The sequence below is a fragment of the Acanthochromis polyacanthus genome, chromosome 22 (genome assembly GCF_021347895.1).
Source record: "Acanthochromis polyacanthus isolate Apoly-LR-REF ecotype Palm Island chromosome 22, KAUST_Apoly_ChrSc, whole genome shotgun sequence".
NCBI lineage: Eukaryota > Metazoa > Chordata > Actinopteri > Pomacentridae > Acanthochromis > Acanthochromis polyacanthus.
Genome location: NC_067134.1, coordinates 27681702 through 27703407, shown reverse-complemented (window position 1 = coordinate 27703407; position 21706 = coordinate 27681702). Strand labels below are relative to the sequence as shown.

At 38.0% G+C, this 21706-nt stretch overlaps 1 protein-coding gene and 1 long non-coding RNA gene across 2 annotated transcripts in view; one reads left to right on the top strand and one right to left on the bottom strand.

Annotated features, from left to right (window-relative positions):
* The window catches only part of LOC127532167 (uncharacterized), a 29498-nt gene extending 22024 nt beyond the window's left edge, over positions 1-7474 (bottom strand). Inside the window, exon 1 of the mRNA XM_051943380.1 lies at positions 6085-7474. Within this exon, the coding sequence (XP_051799340.1) occupies positions 6163-6954 (792 nt within the window). The 5' untranslated portion in view covers positions 6955-7474 and the 3' untranslated portion in view covers positions 6085-6162. The remainder of the gene's footprint in view (positions 1-6084) is intronic.
* LOC127532183 (uncharacterized) overlaps positions 1-21706 on the top strand; it is an 809822-nt gene that overhangs the window by 64528 nt on the left and 723588 nt on the right. The gene's annotated exons all lie outside the window — the stretch shown is intronic.

Genomic DNA, 21706 nt, shown 5'->3' with positions numbered 1-21706 from the left:
TCAGTTTAAAATCTGAGATACTGTGATAAACAGTTCTCTGACGCATTTTAAAATCCTTCAATTAAGAAAGACGGCAATCATGAGCCCATCATTTAACAGGTACCAGACGCTGTGGGTTAACACTAATTTACAAATGAGTTCTTTACATACATAACAAGCTCATATTTATGCCTCACTTTGCCTATTTCCACTTTGAATCCAAATGACTACACTGGAAAAAATGCCTCTCAAAAACAAGAAAAAAAACACTTACTTCAAGAAACTTTTACCTTGAAATAAGTGAAAAAAAAATCTGCCAATAGAACAAGTGAAAAATGGCTTGGTAAGATTTCTTGAAATAAGATGTGATATTTAGAATATTGAGATCTTAAAATTAGCTGGGAAAACTTATTTTAAGTTATAGTTTACCAGGACTGTCAAATTTAGGTGTCTTAACCTTCCTGTTGTCATTATTTAAGGCACCAAAAAATATTGTTGCCTTGTCTGAAAAAAAATCTGCAAAAAAATCCAAAATTTATTTAAAAAAATGCAAAATATTCAAGAAGAAAATTCCTTAAAAGTGACTCTTAAAATAATCCCCAAAGAAATAAAGAAAGAATCCAAAAATTGTTAATGTTTTCAAAAAATGAATAAAAATCTTCCAAGAAAAAAAAAACAAATTCTAAAAATATCTAAAGTGACTACATATAGATCAGCAAAAATTCTAATATTTTCTTTAAGAAAATTCAGAAAAAAAATCATGGATTTTGGTTGGTTTTTTTGTGAATGTTCTTAAACATTTTTTAATACTTCTTTTTTTTCCCCACCAAAAAATGTTTTAAAAAAATCCCCAAAAATATTGAAAATGAGAGTTAAGTGAATTTATCTTAAATCAGGTGGGATGAGACATTTTGACTGAAAATAAGACACAGACTTGGTAAGATTTCTAGAAATAAGATATATTTAGAATACCGAGATCTTAAAATTAGCTGGAAAACTTTAAGCTTTATTTTACCAGGATTGTCAAGCTTAGGTGTATTAATCCTCCTGTTGTCTTCATGTACGACACCAAAAAATATTGTTTCCTTGTCTGAAAAAAAATCCAAAAATTCTGCAAAAAAATCCCCAATATGTGAAGACATATTTTTTTCCCCCACATTTTAAGCTCACAGAACAACTTGAGGGTTAAAACAAGATCATTTCAAGATTGTTTGACTGAACAACATATTTAAGATGCATTGTCTTATAACAAGTCCCTCCATGTTGCTGAAATGTGTCTTGTTTAGTGAATTAATCTTAAACCAAGTGGGATGAGACATTTAGACCAAAAATAAGACAAATAAACCTGGTAAGATGTGGAGTTTTTGCAGTGTAAAGAGTCCCATCATCGAAGCGTGCCGCATGCAGGCCGCAGCGTTGCACCTTTAAACTGAAATTAGCCCTAGAATCACTTTTACATAACATACCACCGACACAGAGTACTTAGTATGCCGTGCAGCCCACTTGGAGCCACCACAGACGGCTGCAGAGCTCCACTCCCACGGATAGCGGTGGAGAGCGAGCATGTGTGGCAGAGCGCTTACGACCGGAGAAGTGGAGGGCTTTTTTTGTCGGGCAGAACTCGGAAAGTTCAGGTTGTCTCTTTCAGCTCAGCACGGCAAAAAACAGAAATGTTCCGGAAAGTGAAAGTGAAAGTCGATACACTGGAAAAAATGCCCCTCCCAAAACAAGAAAAAAAAATATTTCAAAGAACTTTTACTTTGAAATAAGTGAAAAAAAAATCTGCCAATAGAACAAGTGAAAATGTCTCGGTAAGATTTCTTGAAAAAAGAATATTGAGATCTTAAAATTAGCTGGGAAAACTTATTTTAAGCTGTATTTTACCAGGATTGTCAAACTTAAGTGTCTTAACCCTTCTGGTGTTTTTATTTACAGGCACCAAAAATATTGTTTCCTTTTCTGAAAAAAAAAATCCAAAAATTCAGTAAAAAAAAAAAATCAAGAAAAAAAATCCATAAAAGTTTCCCTTTAAAGTTTTATAAAAAAATAAAAATAAAAAAGATCTACAAATTGTAAATGTTTTCAAAAAAATGACTAGAAATCTTCCATTTAAAAATAAATACATAAAGTGATTTAATATGTATTAGTAAAACTTCAAATATTTCCTTTAAGAACAATCGGGGGGAAAAGATTAGATTTAGAAATAGATTTTTCCCCCGAATGTTCTTAAAGAAACATTTCTTTTACAGTTCTTTTTTCCACCAAAAAATGTTCAAAAATCTCCCAAAAGTTTTTGAAAATGTCAAAGTTTTCACTGTGAAAATATATATATTTTCCCACATTTTTAAACTTTAACACAGGTCAATGTGACCCGCAGGACAACAGGAGGGTTAAAACAAGATCATTTCAAGATTGTTTGACAACATATTTAAGATGCATTGTCCTAAAACAAGTCCCTCCATCTGCTGAAATGTCTCTTGTTCAGTGAATTTATCTGAAATCAAGTGAGATGAGACATTTTGACTAAAAATAAGACAAACAGACTTGGTAGGATTTAGAGTTTTTGCAGAGTATGTTTACAGGAAGTGAAACTAACAGATTAACATGGAAGACTCGGTCCACTCCTGCGCTTTCTCTTCCTTTCTTACATTATTTTCGCTGCATTTTTTCTGCCTTATTCTTTTTGAACTTCCTCTCTCTGCATTTCAGGGGTAAAAAAACAAAAAAACGACCCGGTTGACAAAGGCAGATGTGATAAATGAGCATCGAAAATTCCGCCTTTTGAACCCAGTTCTAATTTTATGCAGCATCAAAACACTATTGTGCCGAAGCCCGAGCCACCACGTCGTAGTGGTGCTGTCAGCGAATGGAGGGAGAGCCCGTTCATCTACACTGAGTTTAGCTTCATCAAAGTCACGCACGGTTAAGAGTATGCAATCGCTCATTGAATGCACAAAAGACTGAAGGATTTAGACACGGAGGAAGCCTCGCAGTCCGCACTCTCCGGCTCATTTCTGACATCAAACGCCGCTGTTCAAAGAGACGGTGTGTCGAAAACACCTCAGGAAATGGAAAGTGTTGGGAGCGTAAGAGAGAAGCAGGAGGTGAGTGGTCAAAGGAGATTTAGCAGACAAAAAGAGCAGAGGATAAAATATGCATTGGCTGAAGGAGCTACTCGTCTCTCTTTGGAACATTTTCATTTTAAAGCGCTTCGACCTTGAAACCCCGTCTTAAATCACTGGAGTCAAAGTGATTTTAGTTCAGACAAAAAAACAAGACAAAATATTACAAGAATGAGACACAAAATGACGGAAGTGAGAAGCGAAATGACAAAAAAATGAATAAAACGACACAAATGACACAAACGAAACAAAAATGACAAACAAATAAACAACACAAGTGAGACGAAAAGGAATAAAAACGACAAAATCGAGAAACAAAATGATAAAAACATGAGACAAGCAACAAAAATCAGACAAAAAAAGACGTAAAAACAAAAGAAAGACAAAATATTACAAGAATGAGACACAAAACGACAGAAGTGAGAAGCAAAACGACAAAAAAAATGAATGACAAGAGCAAAAATTTGACGAAAAAGTTCCAAAGCAAAGCAATGGACAAACAACAAAAACAAGAGAAACGACACAAATGACACAAGCAAGGAACAAAATGACAAACAAATGAACAACACAAGCGAGACAAAAAGGAAACAAAACGACAAAATCGAGAAACAAAACGATAATAAAAACATGAGACAAGCAACAAAAGTCACAAAAAAGACAAAAACAAAAAACAAGACAAAATATTACAGGAATGAGACACAAAATGACAAAAAAAAAATGAATAAAACGACACAAAACTAACAAGAAACCAAAAATTTGACAAAGAAGTTCCAAAGCAAAGCAATGGACAAACGACAAAAACGAGACAAGAAACGACACAAACGAGACAAAAATGACAAAAGCAAGGAACAAAATGACAAAAAAAATAAACAACACGAGCGAGACAAAAAGGGTTTGAGAAACAAAATGATAAAAACATGAGACAAGCAACAAAAGTCAGACAAAAAGACATAAAAACAAAAAATAAGACAAAATATTACAAAAATGAGACACAAAATGACAAAAGAACTTTAAAAAGACAAAAAAACCCGAGAGAAACTATTGCAAAAGTGACACAAAAAAAGAAACAAAACAACAAAAAATGAGACAAATGACAAGAGGCAAAACAAAAAAGTGACAGAAAGTTAGACAAAAAGTTACAAAGTGACAAAAAAATGGACAAATGACACAAAAAACGACAAAAGTGTGAGTTAAATGATAAAAGTCAAACAAAAAACGCAAAAAATTACAAAAACAAGACAAAATGTGACAAAAATGAGACACAAAATGACAAAAGCGTGAAACAAAACAAAAAAATTCGAGAAAATAATGAATTAAACAAAACACAAAATGACAAAAATGAGGCAAAAACACAAATGAGACAAAAAGGAAACACAAAGCGACAACAAGAAACAAAATGACAAAAACATGAGAAAATGATAAAAGTCGGACAAAAAACAACAAAAAGAGACAAAATATTACAAAAATGAGACACAAAATGACAAAACAACTTTAAAAAGACAAAAAAACCCGAGAGAAACTATTGCAAAAGTGACACAAAAAACATAAACAAAACGACAAAAAATGAGCCAAATGACATGAAGCAAAACAAAAAAGTGACAGAAAGTTAGACAAAAAGTTACAAAGCGACAAAAAAATGGACAAATGACACAAAAAATGACAAAAGTGTGAGTCAAATGATAAAAGTCAAACAAAAAAAAACACAAAAAATTACAAAACAAGACAAAATGTGACAAAAATGAGACACAAAATGACAAAAGCGTGAAACAAAACAAAAAATCGAGAAAATAATGAATAAAACAAAACACAAAATGACAAAAATGAGGCAAAAAACACAAATGAGACAAAAAGGAAACACAAAGCGACAACAATAAGAAACAAAATGACAAAAACATGAGAAAATGATAAAAGTCGGACAAAAAACAACAAAAACAGACAAAATATTACAAAAATGAGACACAAAATGACAAAACAACTTTAAAAAGACAAAAAAACCCCGAGAGAAACTATTGCAAAAGTGACACAAAAAACATAAACAAAACGACAAAAAATGAGCCAAATGACATGAAGCAAAACAAAAAAGTGACAGAAAGTTAGACAAAAAGTTACAAAGCGACAAAAAAATGGACAAATGACACAAAAAATGACAAAAGTGTGAGTCAAATGATAAAAGTCAAACAAAAAAACCCACAAAAAATTACAAAACAAGACAAAATGTGACAAAATGAGACACAAAATGACAAAAGCGTGAAACAAAACAAAAAAATTCGAGAAAATAATGAATTAAACAAAACACAAAATGACAAAAATGAGGCAAAAAACACAAATGAGACAAAAAGGAAACACAAAGCGACAACAATAAGAAACAAAATGACAAAAACATGAGAAAATGATAAAAGTCGGACAAAAAACAACAAAAACAGACAAAATATTACAAAAATGAGACACAAAATGACAAAAGAACTTTAAAAAGACAAAAAAAACCCAGAGAGAAACTATTGCAAAAGTGACACAAAAAACATAAACAAAACGACAAAAAATGAGCCAAATGACATGAAGCAAAACAAAAAAGTGACAGAAAGTTAGACAAAAAGTTACAAAGCGACAAAAAAATGGACAAATGACACAAAAAAATGACAAAAGTGTGAGTCAAATGATAAAAGTCAAACAAAAAAACCCACAAAAAATTACAAAACAAGACAAAATGTGACAAAATGAGACACAAAATGACAAAAGCGTGAAACAAAACAAAAATCGAGAAAATAATGAATAAAACAAAACACAAAATGACAAAAATGAGGCAAAAAACACAAATGAGACAAAAAGGAAACACAAAGCGACAACAATAAGAAACAAAATGACAAAAACATGAGAAAATGATAAAAGTCGGACAAAAAAACAACAAAAAGAGACAAAATATTACAAAAATGAGACACAAATGACAAAAGAACAATCTAGTATTTTACTTTATGATCCAAACAACTTGTCATGGTCTAGAAATGATTTTAAATTTATAGTTTTACTAATTTACAATCTGCAGTTAATGTCTTCTCTGGAATTTTTACACTTTGAGGGCCGGATTGGACCCTCTGGAGGACCACTTTTGGACCACAGGCCTCATGTTGGACCCTCTGGAGGACCACTTTTGGCCCACAGGCCTCATGTTGGACCCTCTGGAGGACCACTTTTGGTCCACGGGCCTCATGTTGGACCCTCTGGAGGACCACTTTTGGACCACGGGCCTCATGTTGGACCCTCTGGAGGACCGCTTTTGGACCACAGGCCTCATGTTGGACCCTCTGGAGGACCGCTTTTGGACCACGGGCCTCATGTTGGACCCTCTGGAGGACCGCTTTTGGACCACGGGCCTCATGTTGGACACTCTGGAGGACCACTTTTGGACCACAGGCCTCATGTTGGACCCTCTGGAGGACCGCTTTTGGCCCACAGGCCTCATGTTGGACCCTCTGGAGGACCACTTTTGGTCCACGGGCCTCATGTTGGACCCTCTGGAGGACCGCTTTTGGACCACGGGCCTCATGTTGGACACTCTGGAGGACCCCTTTTGGACCACAGGCCTCATGTTGGACCCTCTGGAGGACCACTTTTGGACCACGGGCCTCATGTTGGACCCTCTGGAGGACCGCTTTTGGACCACGGGCCTCATGTTGGACCCTCTGGAGGACCACTTTTGGACCACGGGCCTCATGTTGGACACTCTGGAGGACCCCTTTTGGACCACAGGCCTCATGTTGGACCCTCTGGAGGACCACTTTTGGACCACAGGCCTCATGTTGGACCCTCTGGAGGACCACTTTTGGACCACAGGCCTCATGGTGGACACCCCTGTCATAAATGCTCAACATCAAACATTACTTCCTCCTCCAGTGTGCATAAACCGCTGCCAGGCCTGTTGTTTTTCTATTTCATCTTCAACATTCAGAAGCAAAGTGAGCGGCCCCTGGAGGCTGAAAGCTTCATTCAAATCCACAAACAACACGCTGTCGATCTTCTGTCCCCCGGGAAGCTCCTACAGAAAGGTCGTTACGTCTCCAGGACCAAACGGGCTTCTTACTTTGGGACATTGGAGTATTGAAGACGTTGCAGAAGTCACTGAAGGCATTTGGGTTCATCCATCGGTAGCAAACATCCAGCCAGCGGTGGAGGGAGGACGTGTTTGTTCAGAGGGAAATCCGACTTGACAGCGGTGTTGAGGAAAGGTCAGGTGATCGGCTAAATCGATGGGAACGACCCCTGAGGGACGAGGACGATCAATAAGCAATTTAATGGCAGTCTGACAAGAAGCTGTTGAGGCACCAGCAGAGTGTTGGAGAGACCATCAGACCAGCTTTATACACTGCAAAAACTCCCAATCCTACCAAGTCTGTTTGTCTTATTTTTAGTCTAAATGTCTCATCCCACTGGATTTAAGATAAATTCACTGAACAAGAGACATTCCAGCAGAAGGAGGGACTCATTTTAAGACAATGCATCTTAAATATCTCGTTAAGTCAAACAGTCTGGAAATGATCTTGTCATCCTGTGGGTCAAATTGGCCCATTTTAAAGTTTAAAAATGTGGAAAAAATAATAATTTTCACAGTGAAAAGTCCCACATTTTCAACATTTTTGGGAAAATTTTTGAACATTTTTTGATGGAAAAAAAGAAATGTAAAAAAAAAACGTTTCTTTTAGAACATACCCAAAGAAAATCAACCAAAATCCAGCAAATTTCGCTGGATTTTGGTTGATTTTTATGTGAATGTTCTTAAAGAAAATATTAGAAGTTTTACAGATATATATGGAATCACTTTAAATTTTTTAGGATTTTTTTTAACATTTTTATTCATTTATATTAAATATTAAATATGTACAATTTTCATAGTTTTTTTTATTTTTTACATTTTTATTCTTGCCGAATTGGGGGATTTTTTTAAAATAATTTTTTTAAGGGAAACCTTTAAGGATTTTTCTTAATGAAGATTTTGCTTTTTTTTTTTTTAAAAAATAATTTGGGGAATTTTTTGCAGATTTTTAAATTTTTTTCAGACAAGGAAACAATATTTTCTGGTGCTTGTAAATGAGGACAACAGGAGGGTTAAGACACCTAAGCTTGACAATCCTGAGCTTAAAATAAAACTTCCCAGCTAATTATAACATCTCAATATTCTAAATATCACATCTTATTTCAAGAAATCTTACCAAGACATTTTTCACTTGTTCTACTGGCAGATTTTTTCACTAATTTCAAGATAAAAGTTCTTTGAAATAAGTTTTTTTCCTTGTTTTGAGAGCGGCATTTTTTCCAGTGTGGCTTCATGCTTCTGAGGAGCAAATCAGGATATATGCTTCCTATGACGTTTCACCCCTCTGGATGCTGTTTATGCACATAAAGTAATAAATTCACGACCACAAAGTGCAAACGAGCAACTATCTTTTGGCTTTTCAGCACAACCTGGTGGATATGTAAGATGTCAGGTTTACAGAATGGTGGTGTTTTCTACTAGAAGCAAAACAACCAGTCGATGCAACGGCTGAGCATTTCCACCTACAAACTGACGGTCTAAAAATAATAAAAAAAATGGATTCAGACTTCCAGGATTTTCTACGCAACAAACCCAATGAGCCAACCCCCTGCAGGGTGAGGCTTTCTGTTTCATTATTTCTGGTTTAAATCCTGAATGAATCCAACATGACAGCTGGAGCAGGGGTGTCCACCATGAGGCCCGTGGTCCAAAAGTGGTCCTCCAGAGGGTCCAATCCGGCCCTCAAAGGTGGAAAAATTACAGAGAAGACATTAACTGCAGATTGTAAATTAGTAAAACTATAAATTTAAAATCATTTCTAGACCATGACAAGTTGTTCTGATCAGAAAGTAACATAGTAGATTGTTCTTTTGTCGTTTTTTGTCTCGTTTTTGTTGTTTCGTTGTCTGACTTTTACAGTTTGTCTCGTGTTTTCGTACTTTTGTTTCTTGTTTTCATCGTTTTGTGTTTCCTTTTTGTCTCGCTTGTGTTGTTCGTCTATTTTTTGTCATTTTGTTTCTCGATTTGTCGATTTGTGTGATTCCTTGTCTCGTTTTTGTTGTCTGATTTTTGTCGTTTGTCTCGTGTTTTTGTACTTTTGTTTCTTGTTTTTGTCGTTTTGTGTTTCCTTTTTTGTCTCGCTTGTGTTGTTCGTCTATTTTTTTGTCATTTTGTTTCTCGATTTTGTCATATATTGTCTAGTTTGTGTCATTCCTTGTCTCGTTTTTGTCCGTTGTTTTGTCGCTTTGTCACTTTTTCGTCTAATTTTCGTCTCTTTTTTGTTTTGTTTTGTGCCGTTTGTCCCACTTTTTGTCATTTTGTTTCTCGATTTTGTCATATATTGTCTAGTTTGTGTCATTCCTTGTCTCGTTTTTGTCCGTTGTTTTGTCGCTTTGTCACTTTTTCGTCTAATTTTCGTCTCTTTTTTGTTTTGTTTTGTGCCGTTTGTTCCACTTTTTGTCATTTTGTTTCTCGATTTTGTCATATATTGTCTAGTTTGTGTCATTCCTTGTCTCGTTTTTGTCCGTTGTTTTGTCGCTTTGTCACTTTTTCGTCTAATTTTCGTCTCTTTTTTGTTTTGTTTTGTGCCGTTTGTCCCACTTTTTGTCATTTTGTTTCTCGATTTTGTCATATATTGTCTAGTTTGTGTCATTCCTTGTCTCGTTTTTGTCCGTTGTTTTGTCGCTTTGTCACTTTTTCGTCTAATTTTTGTCTCTTTTTTGTTTTGTTTTGTGCCGTTTGTCCCATTTTTTGTCATTTTGTTTCTCGCTTCTGTTGCTTTGTGTCTTTTTTGTCATTTTGTGTCTCATTTTTGTACCGTTTTGTCTTATTTTTGTCCTTTTTCGTCTGACTTTTGTCATTTTGATCATGAAGTAAAATCATTCAGTTCCTGTGACTAAATGTTGTGTTCCTTTGTAGACACTCTGTGATCTGGAAGTCGTAATGTGGAAATGATAAACTGAGGATGAATGTTGTTGAAACTGAACTTATTTTTCTTAAGAAATTTCAGGTTGTTCTTAATGTTTGTATAAAGATAATTCCTTAAATGAGAACATTTTTGCACTCAAACAAAGGAAAATAAATCTATATCAAAAAGAGAACACATTCCAGAACAAACTACGAACTTCACAGACAGAAATGAGTGTTTAAGGTATTAATCAATGACCTTGAATGCAAACCAAGGCAGTGACAGACAAAAGGATAGAATGAATGAACCAAGGAGAAATGATTCATTCCTCTAAGTTGATTAAAAACATTAAAAGCCTGAAAGTGACACTTACAAGCTGCTCTGGAAAGCAGTAGAAATAGTCTTTGTTTTATAATTACTCACTGAACGTCATTTAAAGGTCATTTTAAGGCCTGCAGGTCTCCTGTGAGAGACGGAGTGAGAACCGAGTCATCACTACGCTGGAAAAAATACCCCTCTCAAATCAGAAAAAAATCATTTCAAGGAACTTTTACTTTGAAAAAATCTGCCAATAGAACAAGTGAAAAATGGCTTGGTAAGATTTATTGAAATAAGATCTGATATGTAGAATCTTGAGATCTTAAAATGAGCTGGAAAAATTATCTTAAGCTCTATTTTACCAGGATAGTCAAGCTTAGGTGTCTTAAAATAAGCCAGACGTGCTAAAAAAATAAAATAGATTTTTGCTTTCATGTAACCTCCTAAATTGAGATTCTTTAACCCTCCTGTTGTCCTCATTTACAGGCACCAAAAAACATTGTTTCCTTGTCTGAAAAAAATCCAAAAATTCAGCAAAAAAAATCCCCAAATTTCTGAAAATTTGCAAAATCTTCAGGAAGAAAATTCCAGTAATTCCTTGAAAGTTTTATTTTAAAAAATCCATCAAATTTGGCAAGAAAATTCTTGTAAATATTATGAAAAAATTAGTAAAAATCTTCCAAAATTGTTTTAAAAATATCTAAAATGATTCCATATATATCAGTAAAACTTCTAATATTTTCTTTAAGAACATTCACATAAAAAAATCAATCAAAATCCACCGAAATTCGCTGGATTTTGGTTGATTTTTATGTGAATGTTCTTAAGAAACATTTTTAACATTTCTTTTTATTTCCACCAAAAATGTTCAAAGATTTCCTAAAAATGTTGAAAATGTGGACATCAGAAGTTTAATTGTGAAAATATATATTTTTTCCCCACATTTTCAAACTTTAAAACGGGTCCATTTGACCTGCAGGACGACACGAAGATTAAAGTTATTTTGAGTTTTCTCGTAAAATTCAACTCAAAACAAGATCATTTCCAGATTGTTTGACTTAACAAGATATTTAAGATGCTTAGTCTTAAAACAAGCCCCTCCGTCTGCTGAAATGTGTCTTGTTCAGTGAATTTATCTTAAATCAAGCAGGATGAGACATTTAGACTAAAAATAAGACAAACAGATTTGGTAGGATTTAGAGTTTTTGCGGTGTAAAATATGGGGATAACTGCACTCATTTCCCTCTAAGGCTTTCACTGTGTCGCTCATTTGTGCATTCAAAAACCGCCCTTTTTATCACCTCCACTCACCTGGCTAATCACCGCGTGAATTAGACACACATGTTGGACTGTCAGGTTGAAAAGCGTTTGCTGTAGAGGTGTGTGGGCAGGAGGTGAAGGAGCAGAGGAAGCCTCCTGCTGCCTTCAGGCCTCCAGTACGAGCGTGAAAGCAAACGCCCGCGCTCATGTCGGCTAATCTGTGCACGAGCGAGAGCAGAAATGTGATGTTCCAACAAAGCAGAGGCACTCAAACTTGCAGACAGCCGCTGATGGACTCCTCACAAGGATGTGTCAGCCAAAAACTTTTAAATTAGCAGCGAAGCGACACAGAGAGGGGGGATTCACTCCACCGGCTTCAAAACAAAAACAGCTCGCGACCTTCACTTCACATGAAACTTCATTTGTCAAGAGATGCTCTGACTGGCAAAGAAAGCAGCTCTCTGCTTCAAGTGGATCTGCATTAGCGCTCACCAAAAAAACAGTCCAACGCTGCTCTTAACGGCGCTGTGCTACGCCAGGTTGGAAGGCCGGATCAACACCGAGCTCCAGCAGACATTAACCTTGCAAACAGGAAGTGATAGGCTGTGTCCGAAATGGCATACTGACGTACTACATACTACATTCTCAATGAGTATATACTGTATACTACGTACTATAAGTATGACTAGAATGCCGACCGTTCACACTGTAGTATACTACTACGTTTCCCATAATGCATTTCAAACCTCCGACGACAAAAACCGGAAGTACGGCTATCAAATATCTCGGCTGAATGTCGGCTTCAGGTCGATTTTACGCTGACAAACAGTCGCATAATTAATGTGGCAATTTCAAGCCGGCACTCCTCATGCAGTTATTAGCCAGATTATGCGAATCGTTTCAACTGTAGCTGCAGGCTACTGGAGGTAGCTGCTACTTGTTCTGTATGCAAAGCGAGCTGCTGCAACTAGCTGCTAGCATTCAGTAGCACGTTGTGAGGCTTCTGACAAATTTAAAACGTTGGTCAGAAAACGCCTATTTCTCAAGTCTGTGGGGTGATTAGGATGACTACTTAACCACATCAAATAAAATAAAATCGCCCCGGTCCGGCCACAGATCCCGCGCAGGCTTGCATTTCGGTGGGTAGCTCGCAAAGCATTATGTGGCGGTTGAGTATGACTAGTGTGGTCACCGCGCATACTTAAAAATTTTCCGGATATAGTATACATCCGGGTATTTCTCGCGTACTCAGTCTTTTCATACTATCTAATGTGAACACACTACATACTTATTTTGACGTCACACTTAGCATGAGTAGTACGTTAGTATGCCATTTCAGACACAGCCCTAGTGTCTGAACCACAGATGGAATCAGGTGAAACACTGCAGCAGCAAAGAGCAGGAGATCGCCTCCACACGCCTACGGTAAATTAAGAGCACACTCATTGATTGATCTCATTGGTATTCCTAAAGAGCGCTTTTGATTTGTTTAAGCTGCTGGGTGAGATAGCAGAGACGGTCAAAGCAGCCTGAAGGAAACCGGTCACTTCTACCAAACAGGAAGAGGTGATATTCAGCTTTATGAGAGCGAACGCCTCACTAATGAACTGGAAGGAATAAGGATGGAACGTGCACATTCATCACAACCACAGGCTAAAGTTTCGCTCTGCAGCCTTCCTCGTCTTTTCTAAAAACGCCTCTGATGTTTGATAAAACGACGCTGATCGGCTGCAACAGCGACACCAAAAAGACACGAAACGAGACGAAAAGAACGAATAAAGCGAAACACAAAATGATCAAAGTATGACAAAAACACAAACAGGACAAAAAGGGAACACAGAACAGGAAAAACGTGAGAAACGACAAAAGTCAGACAAAAAAAAACAAACAACAAAAACAGGACAAAACATGACGAGTTGTTTTGATCATAAAGTAAAATACTCGACTGTTCGTTGTCCTTTTGTCATTTTGTGCCTGATTTTTTTTAATATTTTGTCTTGTTTTTGTCTGATTTGTGTTTTTTTTTCTCATATTTGTCATTTTGTGTTTTGCTTGATTCATTGTTGTGAGGTTTTTGTCTTTTTGTTTCACTCTGTCATTTTTTTGTCTCGTTTGTCCATTTTTCGCTGCTTTTGTAACATTTGTCAATGTTTTTGTATCTTTTTTGTTTTGTTTCACGTCATTTGTCTCATTTTTGTCATTTTGTGTCTCATTTTTCAAATATTTTGTTGTATATTTGTTGTTTTTTCTTTTTTGTTTGCGTTTTGTCTCATGCGTTGTCATTTTGTCTCGTTTTGTCATTTTGTGTTTTGCGTTATTCATCGTTTTTGTCATTTTGTGTCACGCTTTTGTAATATTTTGTCTTGTTTTTGTCTGATTTGTGTTTTTTTTCCTCATATTTGTCAATTTTTTTGTATCTTTTATGTTTCACGTCGTTTGTCTCATTTTTGTCATTTTGTGTCTCATTTTTCAAATATTTTGTCATGTATTTGTTGTTTTTTCTTTTTTGTTTGAGTTTTGTCTCATGCTTTGTCATTTTGTCTCTTGTTTTTGTCATTTTGTGTTTTGCGTTATTCATCGTTTTTGTCATTTTGTGTCACGCTTTTGTAATATTTTGTCTTGTTTTTGTTCTGTTGTTTTGTGTTTCTTTTTCTGCCTGATTTGTGTTTTAATCTCATATTTGTCATTTTGTGTTTTGCTTGACTCATTGTTTTGTGTATTTTTTTGTCTTTTTGTATCACTCTTTTGTCCATTTTTTGTCGCTTTGTAACTTTTGTCTCTTTTTGTTTTGTTTTGTGTTATTTGTCTCATTTTTTGTCATTTTGTTCGTCGCTTTTGTCATTTGGGTCTCACTTTTGTAATATTTTGTCTTATTTTTTTGTCCTTTTTAAAGTAAAATACTTTATCATTCAGTTCCAGATAGCTGGGACTAAATGTTTTGTGCCTTTTAGACACAAGTTGTAATGTGGAAACGATAAACTGAAGCATAATACTGCTGAAATTTAATTTACTTTCCTTAAAGTTCAGGTTGTTCATGATGTTTTGTAAAAAGATCATTAAATGTGAATCCTTTCAGAATGTACTTTTTTGCACTAAAACAAAGGAAAAATGTGGAGTTCTGCTGTGATTTTACTGGTCACTGGAGATCAAACTGGGCTGAACACAGACTTCACGCTTCCATAACCCAGCTGGTGTCCAGTTCTGATCATCATGTCTGTGCTGTAATTTGGTCGTCGCAGCATCGTGTGGGCGGACACTAAAACAGTTTATAATATCAGCGCTGTTCCAGCACCCACACAGGCTACTACCCGGCTCGGGGGTGACGGTAACGGTCGCTTTGTCTCGGCTGTGATTTGCTCCCTCCCCGCTGTACTCCCTGAATCCCACCGGACCCGTGGATCAGAGCCGGCTAACGCTAGCTAAATCCACCTCTCTGTAATGCAGGATGAGCACAGCGGTGTTCAGGGGCCACCGGTGTCATGAAACTAAATTAGCAAAAACCTCCAGCTTAGAATGGATTGTTTTATGTCCACCCAGAGGCTTCAGGTCCATAAATGTCTCCAAAGAACGGTTTTGTCCATGGTTGAAAAATGCTACCATCACAGCTCAACTTTTACTGTGCAGACACTACAATACAAAAGCAGGTTTTTTCAATGAAGATCACATTAAATGAATGATAAATCCAGTCCAGACGTTGTTAATGTGGTAAATGACTATTGTAGCTGTAAATGTTTCATGGAATATCTCATAGGGGTACAGAGGAACATTTCCAGCAACCATGCAGTCAATAACCCTTTCATAACCGGAATATTAGCAATAACCCGGTTGCGTACGGCCATGTAAACACCTGCAAAAACCCAAATATGCTCATATCCCGGTTTTTTAAAAACCTGAATAAGACCCCTGGGTTACTCCTTTTCTAACCCGAATATCTCATAATATAAACGCGCATCGGAACATCCCCGTAGAAAGAAACATTAGTTTGCGTTCTGCGCATGTTTCATCTGAAAGGAATCTTGGTCTTTTGAGTACGGCAACTACTTGTATGCCGCGTCTGGCGCGCGACCCACCGGAAATACACAAGGAGAGGTAAACAGACATGGCGAAACCCACACAGCGGCAGCACAGCATCACACTTTTGGAGCGAGGAGGAAACGGACCCCTTTATTAGCATTGTGAAAGACATGAATATAATGTGTGCATCATGACGTTGTCTGTGCGTCCCGGTTTGGATGGGAATATCCCAAATGATACGCTGATCATGTAAACAGGAGTAACTCTGTCTGTTTAGGCATGTAAATGGGTTATTCCAAATGTTTCAGAAACCAGAATATTGAGCTTAACCCGGATATTAATGGCATATAAACGTAGTCGTTGTGTTAGCTAATGGTGTTGAAAGTAGGGCTGGCCCGAATAGTGGTTTCTGGCCTCCGAATATTCGGGCCCTATTAAAGACGAATATCCAAATAATCGTTCCGCCCCGTAACGTCCGACGGGGTGGCGGGGGCGGGGCTTGTGGCGGAGACGGCCCGAATATTCGGATCCGTTCGTCTGGTCTCAGGTCCAAATTTTGCCTTCGTTTTGTCTTCAGTTAAACTGAAGAATTCCCAAACAGCGGAGGTCTTCAGCATCTTGTCTTGTGTTTATGCAACGAAGTGAAGCGTGACGTCAGAGTCGGCAGCCACCCGGCCATTCGGGTGGTGGTAAGAAACACGAATGGAGGAGCCGAGATGAGCCGAACACGACGGGAGGAGCCAAAGTGGGCCGAAGGCAAAGAAACGAGCTCCGAATATTTTCGTCTGGGGGGAGGAGGGGGTGATCACATAGACATATGTGTATATGTTTATGTGATCACACGACGAGATGAGCCGATATGGGCTGAAGGGAAGACAGTTACACCGCACATTCTTTCCGCCCGGTAATGGCCGACCGGGGGTTGGGCAAATATTCGGATACCAAAATTAATATCCGGATACCGCTGTAGCGAACGAATATTCGGGTCCAGCCCTAGTTGAAAAGTTCATTGACGATTAGAAAACCCTTGTGCTGTTATGTTAGCACATGGATAAAAGTGGGAGTTTTACTGGAAAACAGGAAACTGTCTGAATGATTCCAAACTTTTAGGCGTGTAAATCATCTCCACTGTCTTTAGAGTGTCGAGCTCCCAGTTGTTCCGACTGTGTCAGGTCAAATTTAGCTCGACAGACTGACGGCTTCAGGTGCAGCTGTTGGTTTACCAATCAGACACAAAGTCAGTGAAACACCTCCAGGTAAAACCAGGCAGCTGGGAAAGCTCATCCTGCAGCAGAGTTAGGGTGATGGTCTGAAAAGTCACTCTATTATATATTAACCTGGTCAATTTTTGAGTCAGTTTGGACAATTTTCTTGTCATTTTCAACAGGTTTTATGGCAGCTTGGAGCTTTTCTCGTCACTTTGGATCATTTTTGCGTCTTTGGGATCATTTTCAAGTCATTTAGGACAAATTTCATGTCATTTTGGACAAATTTTCCAAAATAATGGATCATTTTCAAGGTATTCTGAACAACTTTCGAGTCATTTTGGACAAATTTTGAGTCACCTCACCTAAATAAAAAGAACAGAATCAAAACAACTGTTGAATAATCTCATTTTATTATTGTCTAGCTAATCAGAAGCTGGTTGTTATTAATTTTAGACGGTTATTTAGTTTATATTTTAGTGATATCCAGTCATTTTTTATGAATAAATGATTTTTCCCCCCATTGTAAATAATGACAGAATTTGTAAAGACATGATCATAATGAACATAAAATGCAGGATATATTCCATGGGCTTCAAAAGGCTCTTAATTATATGTTGGCCTGGACAATTTTTGAGTCATTTTCAACAAGTTTTGTATCAGCGTGGAGCTTTTCTCATCATTTTGGATCTTTTTTGCATCTTTGAGATAATTTTCAAGTCATTCTGGACTCATTTTCAAAAAAATGGATGAAGGTATTTTGAACAATTTCTAAGTTATTTCAACGTAATAGAAAGAACACAATCATTTTATTATTGTTTAGCTAATTTACAAAAGCAGACATGAAACGGCGTATTGACAGACCGCATGTCCTCGTTTTCTGTAGCGCAGTACCAAAGATTTACACGTTAAAGTGCCAAACTGTTAAACAGAAACTCCAATTGGATAAAAATAAATTAAAAACAGGGCTTATTATTCCAGTCAGTAGCTCAACAAAAGAAATCCAATGTTCTATCAAGCTCCTTAAAGTGAAAAAGCACCGACTCATTTTCTCCTCGTCGTGCCGTTCTCTCTGACATTCCTTTTAGCTTCTGATTTAATGAAAACACGACTGAATCCAAGGCGAGTCGCTGCCTTCAGCTTCTGTGTTTGACAGACTACATTGCAGAAATGGAATCACAGTTTTTCCAATGCAGAGCGGGACCTTGAGGATGTCTGCTGCGTAACGTGTCGTCTTAATGAGCCACATTTCAGTCACTGTTTCCTGCTGGTTCTGTTCCCCGACAACAGAAACGGAAAAATATGGAAATGAAAACAACTTTATTGGGATTCGGCTGTAATAAAGTGCAGCATATGTGAGCAGCCAGAGAATTAAACAGATGTAAAGTGCGTTTCTCCTCTTTAGATTCTCCTTCATTACACTGAGTCTGCTGTCGAGTGACATCCAACCTCTGCACAAACCACGCTTTTGTTTCGTGAGCTTCATTTTAATCTTAATCTGAACCCGATCACGATGCAGGAGACGTTTCCACAGCTCCATTCAGTTCAGAGGATGCAAGACCCGAGCCAGGACGTGAGTGGGATCTGGTGGAATTTGGACCAGAGTTGGGTATCATTGTGTAGTTTTACTGCCAGTCAGCTCCAACCAATCAGCACAGGAGGAAACAGTTCTGAGTGAAAATAAGGCTTTCCGTTGATCTGCACTCGTTTCCTTGACCACTCTTCTTATCGTCTTATTGTTTGTTGTTATTTTTCTGCTCTTTTCTGCTCCGTGTTTTCAGTCCTGTAAAGCTCAGGGCAGTTTGGGTCGTTTCTGTCCGTGTTCACGTATGGATGTTAGCCTAGCCATGCTACACCCATGTTTCTGATGGCACAAGGGTCCAGGGAAGCTCGACAGGGAGGGAGGCGGGCTAAAAGGTTGTCCATCAAATCCCTCTGCAGCAATTGGGTAGGTATACAACCAATCAACGCAACGAATAGGCTGACGTAGTTCCGAGAGCACCGGCGGATTGTGGCTAAGTCCCATTAGCTTCCCAACCAGCGGAGCCAACTGGTATATTAAGGATTTGCCATATCCCGTCGGCATAAGTCCAAATACGTCTTTCTTCTCAATGAAACACTTCAGTGCCGTCCTTTGTTTATCTTTCAAGTTGAATTTTAGCTTCAAATCTTTAAGGGCTGTGGCCAAAGCCGAGTCCAAAGATAACTGTTTATTGTGCGCCGGTTGTTTCTGTCAGAATCGTCACGCCTCTGTCGTCACTTAGTTACGCCCGCCTTCTGACTCTACACTTCATGGTGATTGGTCCGGCCAGTTTTAGGAGAATCCAGCCTCGAGCCTTATGGAGGGTAACTAGACCCACCCTGGCAGAGAATTAAATTCGTTGAAGTGGGTTGTCTAGCGCGGCTAGGCTAGTTGGATGTTGCTTCTTTGAAAATGATTTATCCGCCAGGTTTGGGTCGTTTTTCTGCAGCTCTCTCTGGGATTTTGGAGCTTTACTGTATGCTGATGGTCACTATTTTTTGACAGCTTACTAAGATATCCCATCTTTTTACTTACTGTCAGTTTATAGAGCTGCTCGGCTGTTGGCGGAGGTGTGATCGGGGCTTTCTGTTTGTCTATTTGGCGCTAAAACGACCCAACTGAATGAAACTTGGCAAAGCATGGGCACAGGAAGAACCCATTAAAGTTTGGGAGGGCTCCAGGCTACTTTCCTTAAAACTCGAAGATGGGACTCTCCAAACATGCCTCCACTTTGTGATTCCGTCATGATGCACGTTTGGAATGGAGCTGATAGCACAGCTGAGCACCGTCAGGATAAAAAATGAATACAAGTCACGACTGATGGACGACTTACGAATTGAAGGACCAAAAACGTCAGGAAAATTCTTCAATGGAGTCCTGACTTCTCCAGAATTAGTACTCAGTCGTCTATCAAGTCAAAGCAGAACAGAACCCAGTGACTCTCAGACCTGATTACACAGGCTTCAAACTCATCTTAGTTCAGGTTCCACATTCAGCCCAATCTGATCTCCAGTGACCAGTAAAATCACAGCTTAATGACCTAGAAATAACCATAACTCCTCATTTTTCCTTTGTTTTGTTTAAGGAATGATCTTTTTACAATTGTGAACACACACTAAAATTTGTGACGAAAATTAAGTTCAATTTCAACAATATTATGCCTCAGTGTCAACAAAAAAAATGACAAAAAAGGAACAAAATGACAAAAAATGGCCAAAAAACACAAATGAGATCAAAAATGAAACACAAAACGACAAGAACACGAGAGAAATGTCAAAAGTCAGACAAAAAGGAAAATAATACAAAAATGAGACACAAAATGACAAAAATGAGACACAAAACAAAAAAGAGACAAAAAGTAAACAGTCAAAGCAACCAAAAAATGAGACAAACGACACAAGCGAGACAAAAACCCCCACAAAACAACAAAAACGCGAGACAAATGACAAGTCAGACAAAAATAAGGACAAAAACAACAAAATGAGACACAAAATGACAAAAGAACAATCTAATATTTTACTTCATGATCTAAACAACCTGTCATGGTCGAGAAATTATTTTAAATTTATACTTTTACTAATTTACAATCTGCAGTTAACGTCTTCTCTGTAATTTTTTCTCTTTGAGGGCCGGATTGGACCCTCTGGAGGACCACTTTTGGACCACGGGCCTCATGTTGGACACCCCTGCTTTAGTACGATCATAACACTGCGTCCTACATTTCCCATACAGCAATTCTGCAGCGTGTTAAGCAAACAACAGCCTCTCAAACGTCTTGCACAGTTTGTTTCCGAGGATTTATGTCTAAAAAAAGTCATCATTTCCCCATTACAGAACTGATTCCATCGGCTCAATAGCAGCATTTATGTCAATCTGAACACGGTTTCAGGATTAAAGGGGCACACTCAGATATTTTGCTGTTCCATCCAACAGCAATCAAACATTTTAACCGCTCGATCTTGCAGCTTGAGCTTCACGCTGAGACAAAATCTGGACGATGGCTGTTTAAATAAGACGTCCAGAGCGGCCGTCATTCTGCTTGCTCTTCAGTGTCCTCTTCAGCGCCACATCAGGTCTGCAGCAGCCTGCAGAGACGTAAACGGGTAGGATACATATGTCAGCCGCTCCATGCAGGCTAAAGTTCAAATCCCCTGCATGCGTGTGCTCCCACAGCGCCACAGGCTGGGACCGTTTGGAAAGGTCAGCTCTTCTGCTGCGTAAATGAAGGAAGCGGTCGGCTTTCTCTTCCCGTCTCCGTGCTGTTTGTAGTCTCTGCTGATCCTCAGTGACTGCTGCTTACTCCCCCTCACCTAATCACCGCTCAGCATGCCAAATTAATACATGAATCGTATTACTAATCTGCATATAATTTGCATTTTCTAGCCTTGAAGAGTGTTTTAATGTGATGTAATTTTTAATTGCAGCGGCTCTGAAGCCAGACGCATTGTGTTTGCAGCCGTATTATAACGTTCTGAGCTCTCATCGCGCTAAAATTCCACTTTCTAAACCCATCAATGAGGAGAGCTTTAAGATGAAGATAGAATTAGTGGTAGGAACCTAATTGAAATACAGGAGATTTGTCCAGGAGGATGGAAAGCCATCAGGATCTGCTGGATGATGAGTGTTTTTTAGAGCGGTTTGTTTTCTGCTACGGGGAGAGAAAACTAAATCGGGCTTCAAAGCGGCGTCTAATCACTTCTTCTCCACACAAGTTGTACTGTAAAACACAAACAGGAAATGTGAATGCATGGGTGATTCCTGCACAGCCTCTCTGTGGAATATTTAGTGAAGGGGGCTGAATGTGACGATGAGGAACAGTCTTTATCTCTGAGGCTCCTTTGAACCGCTTCCTCC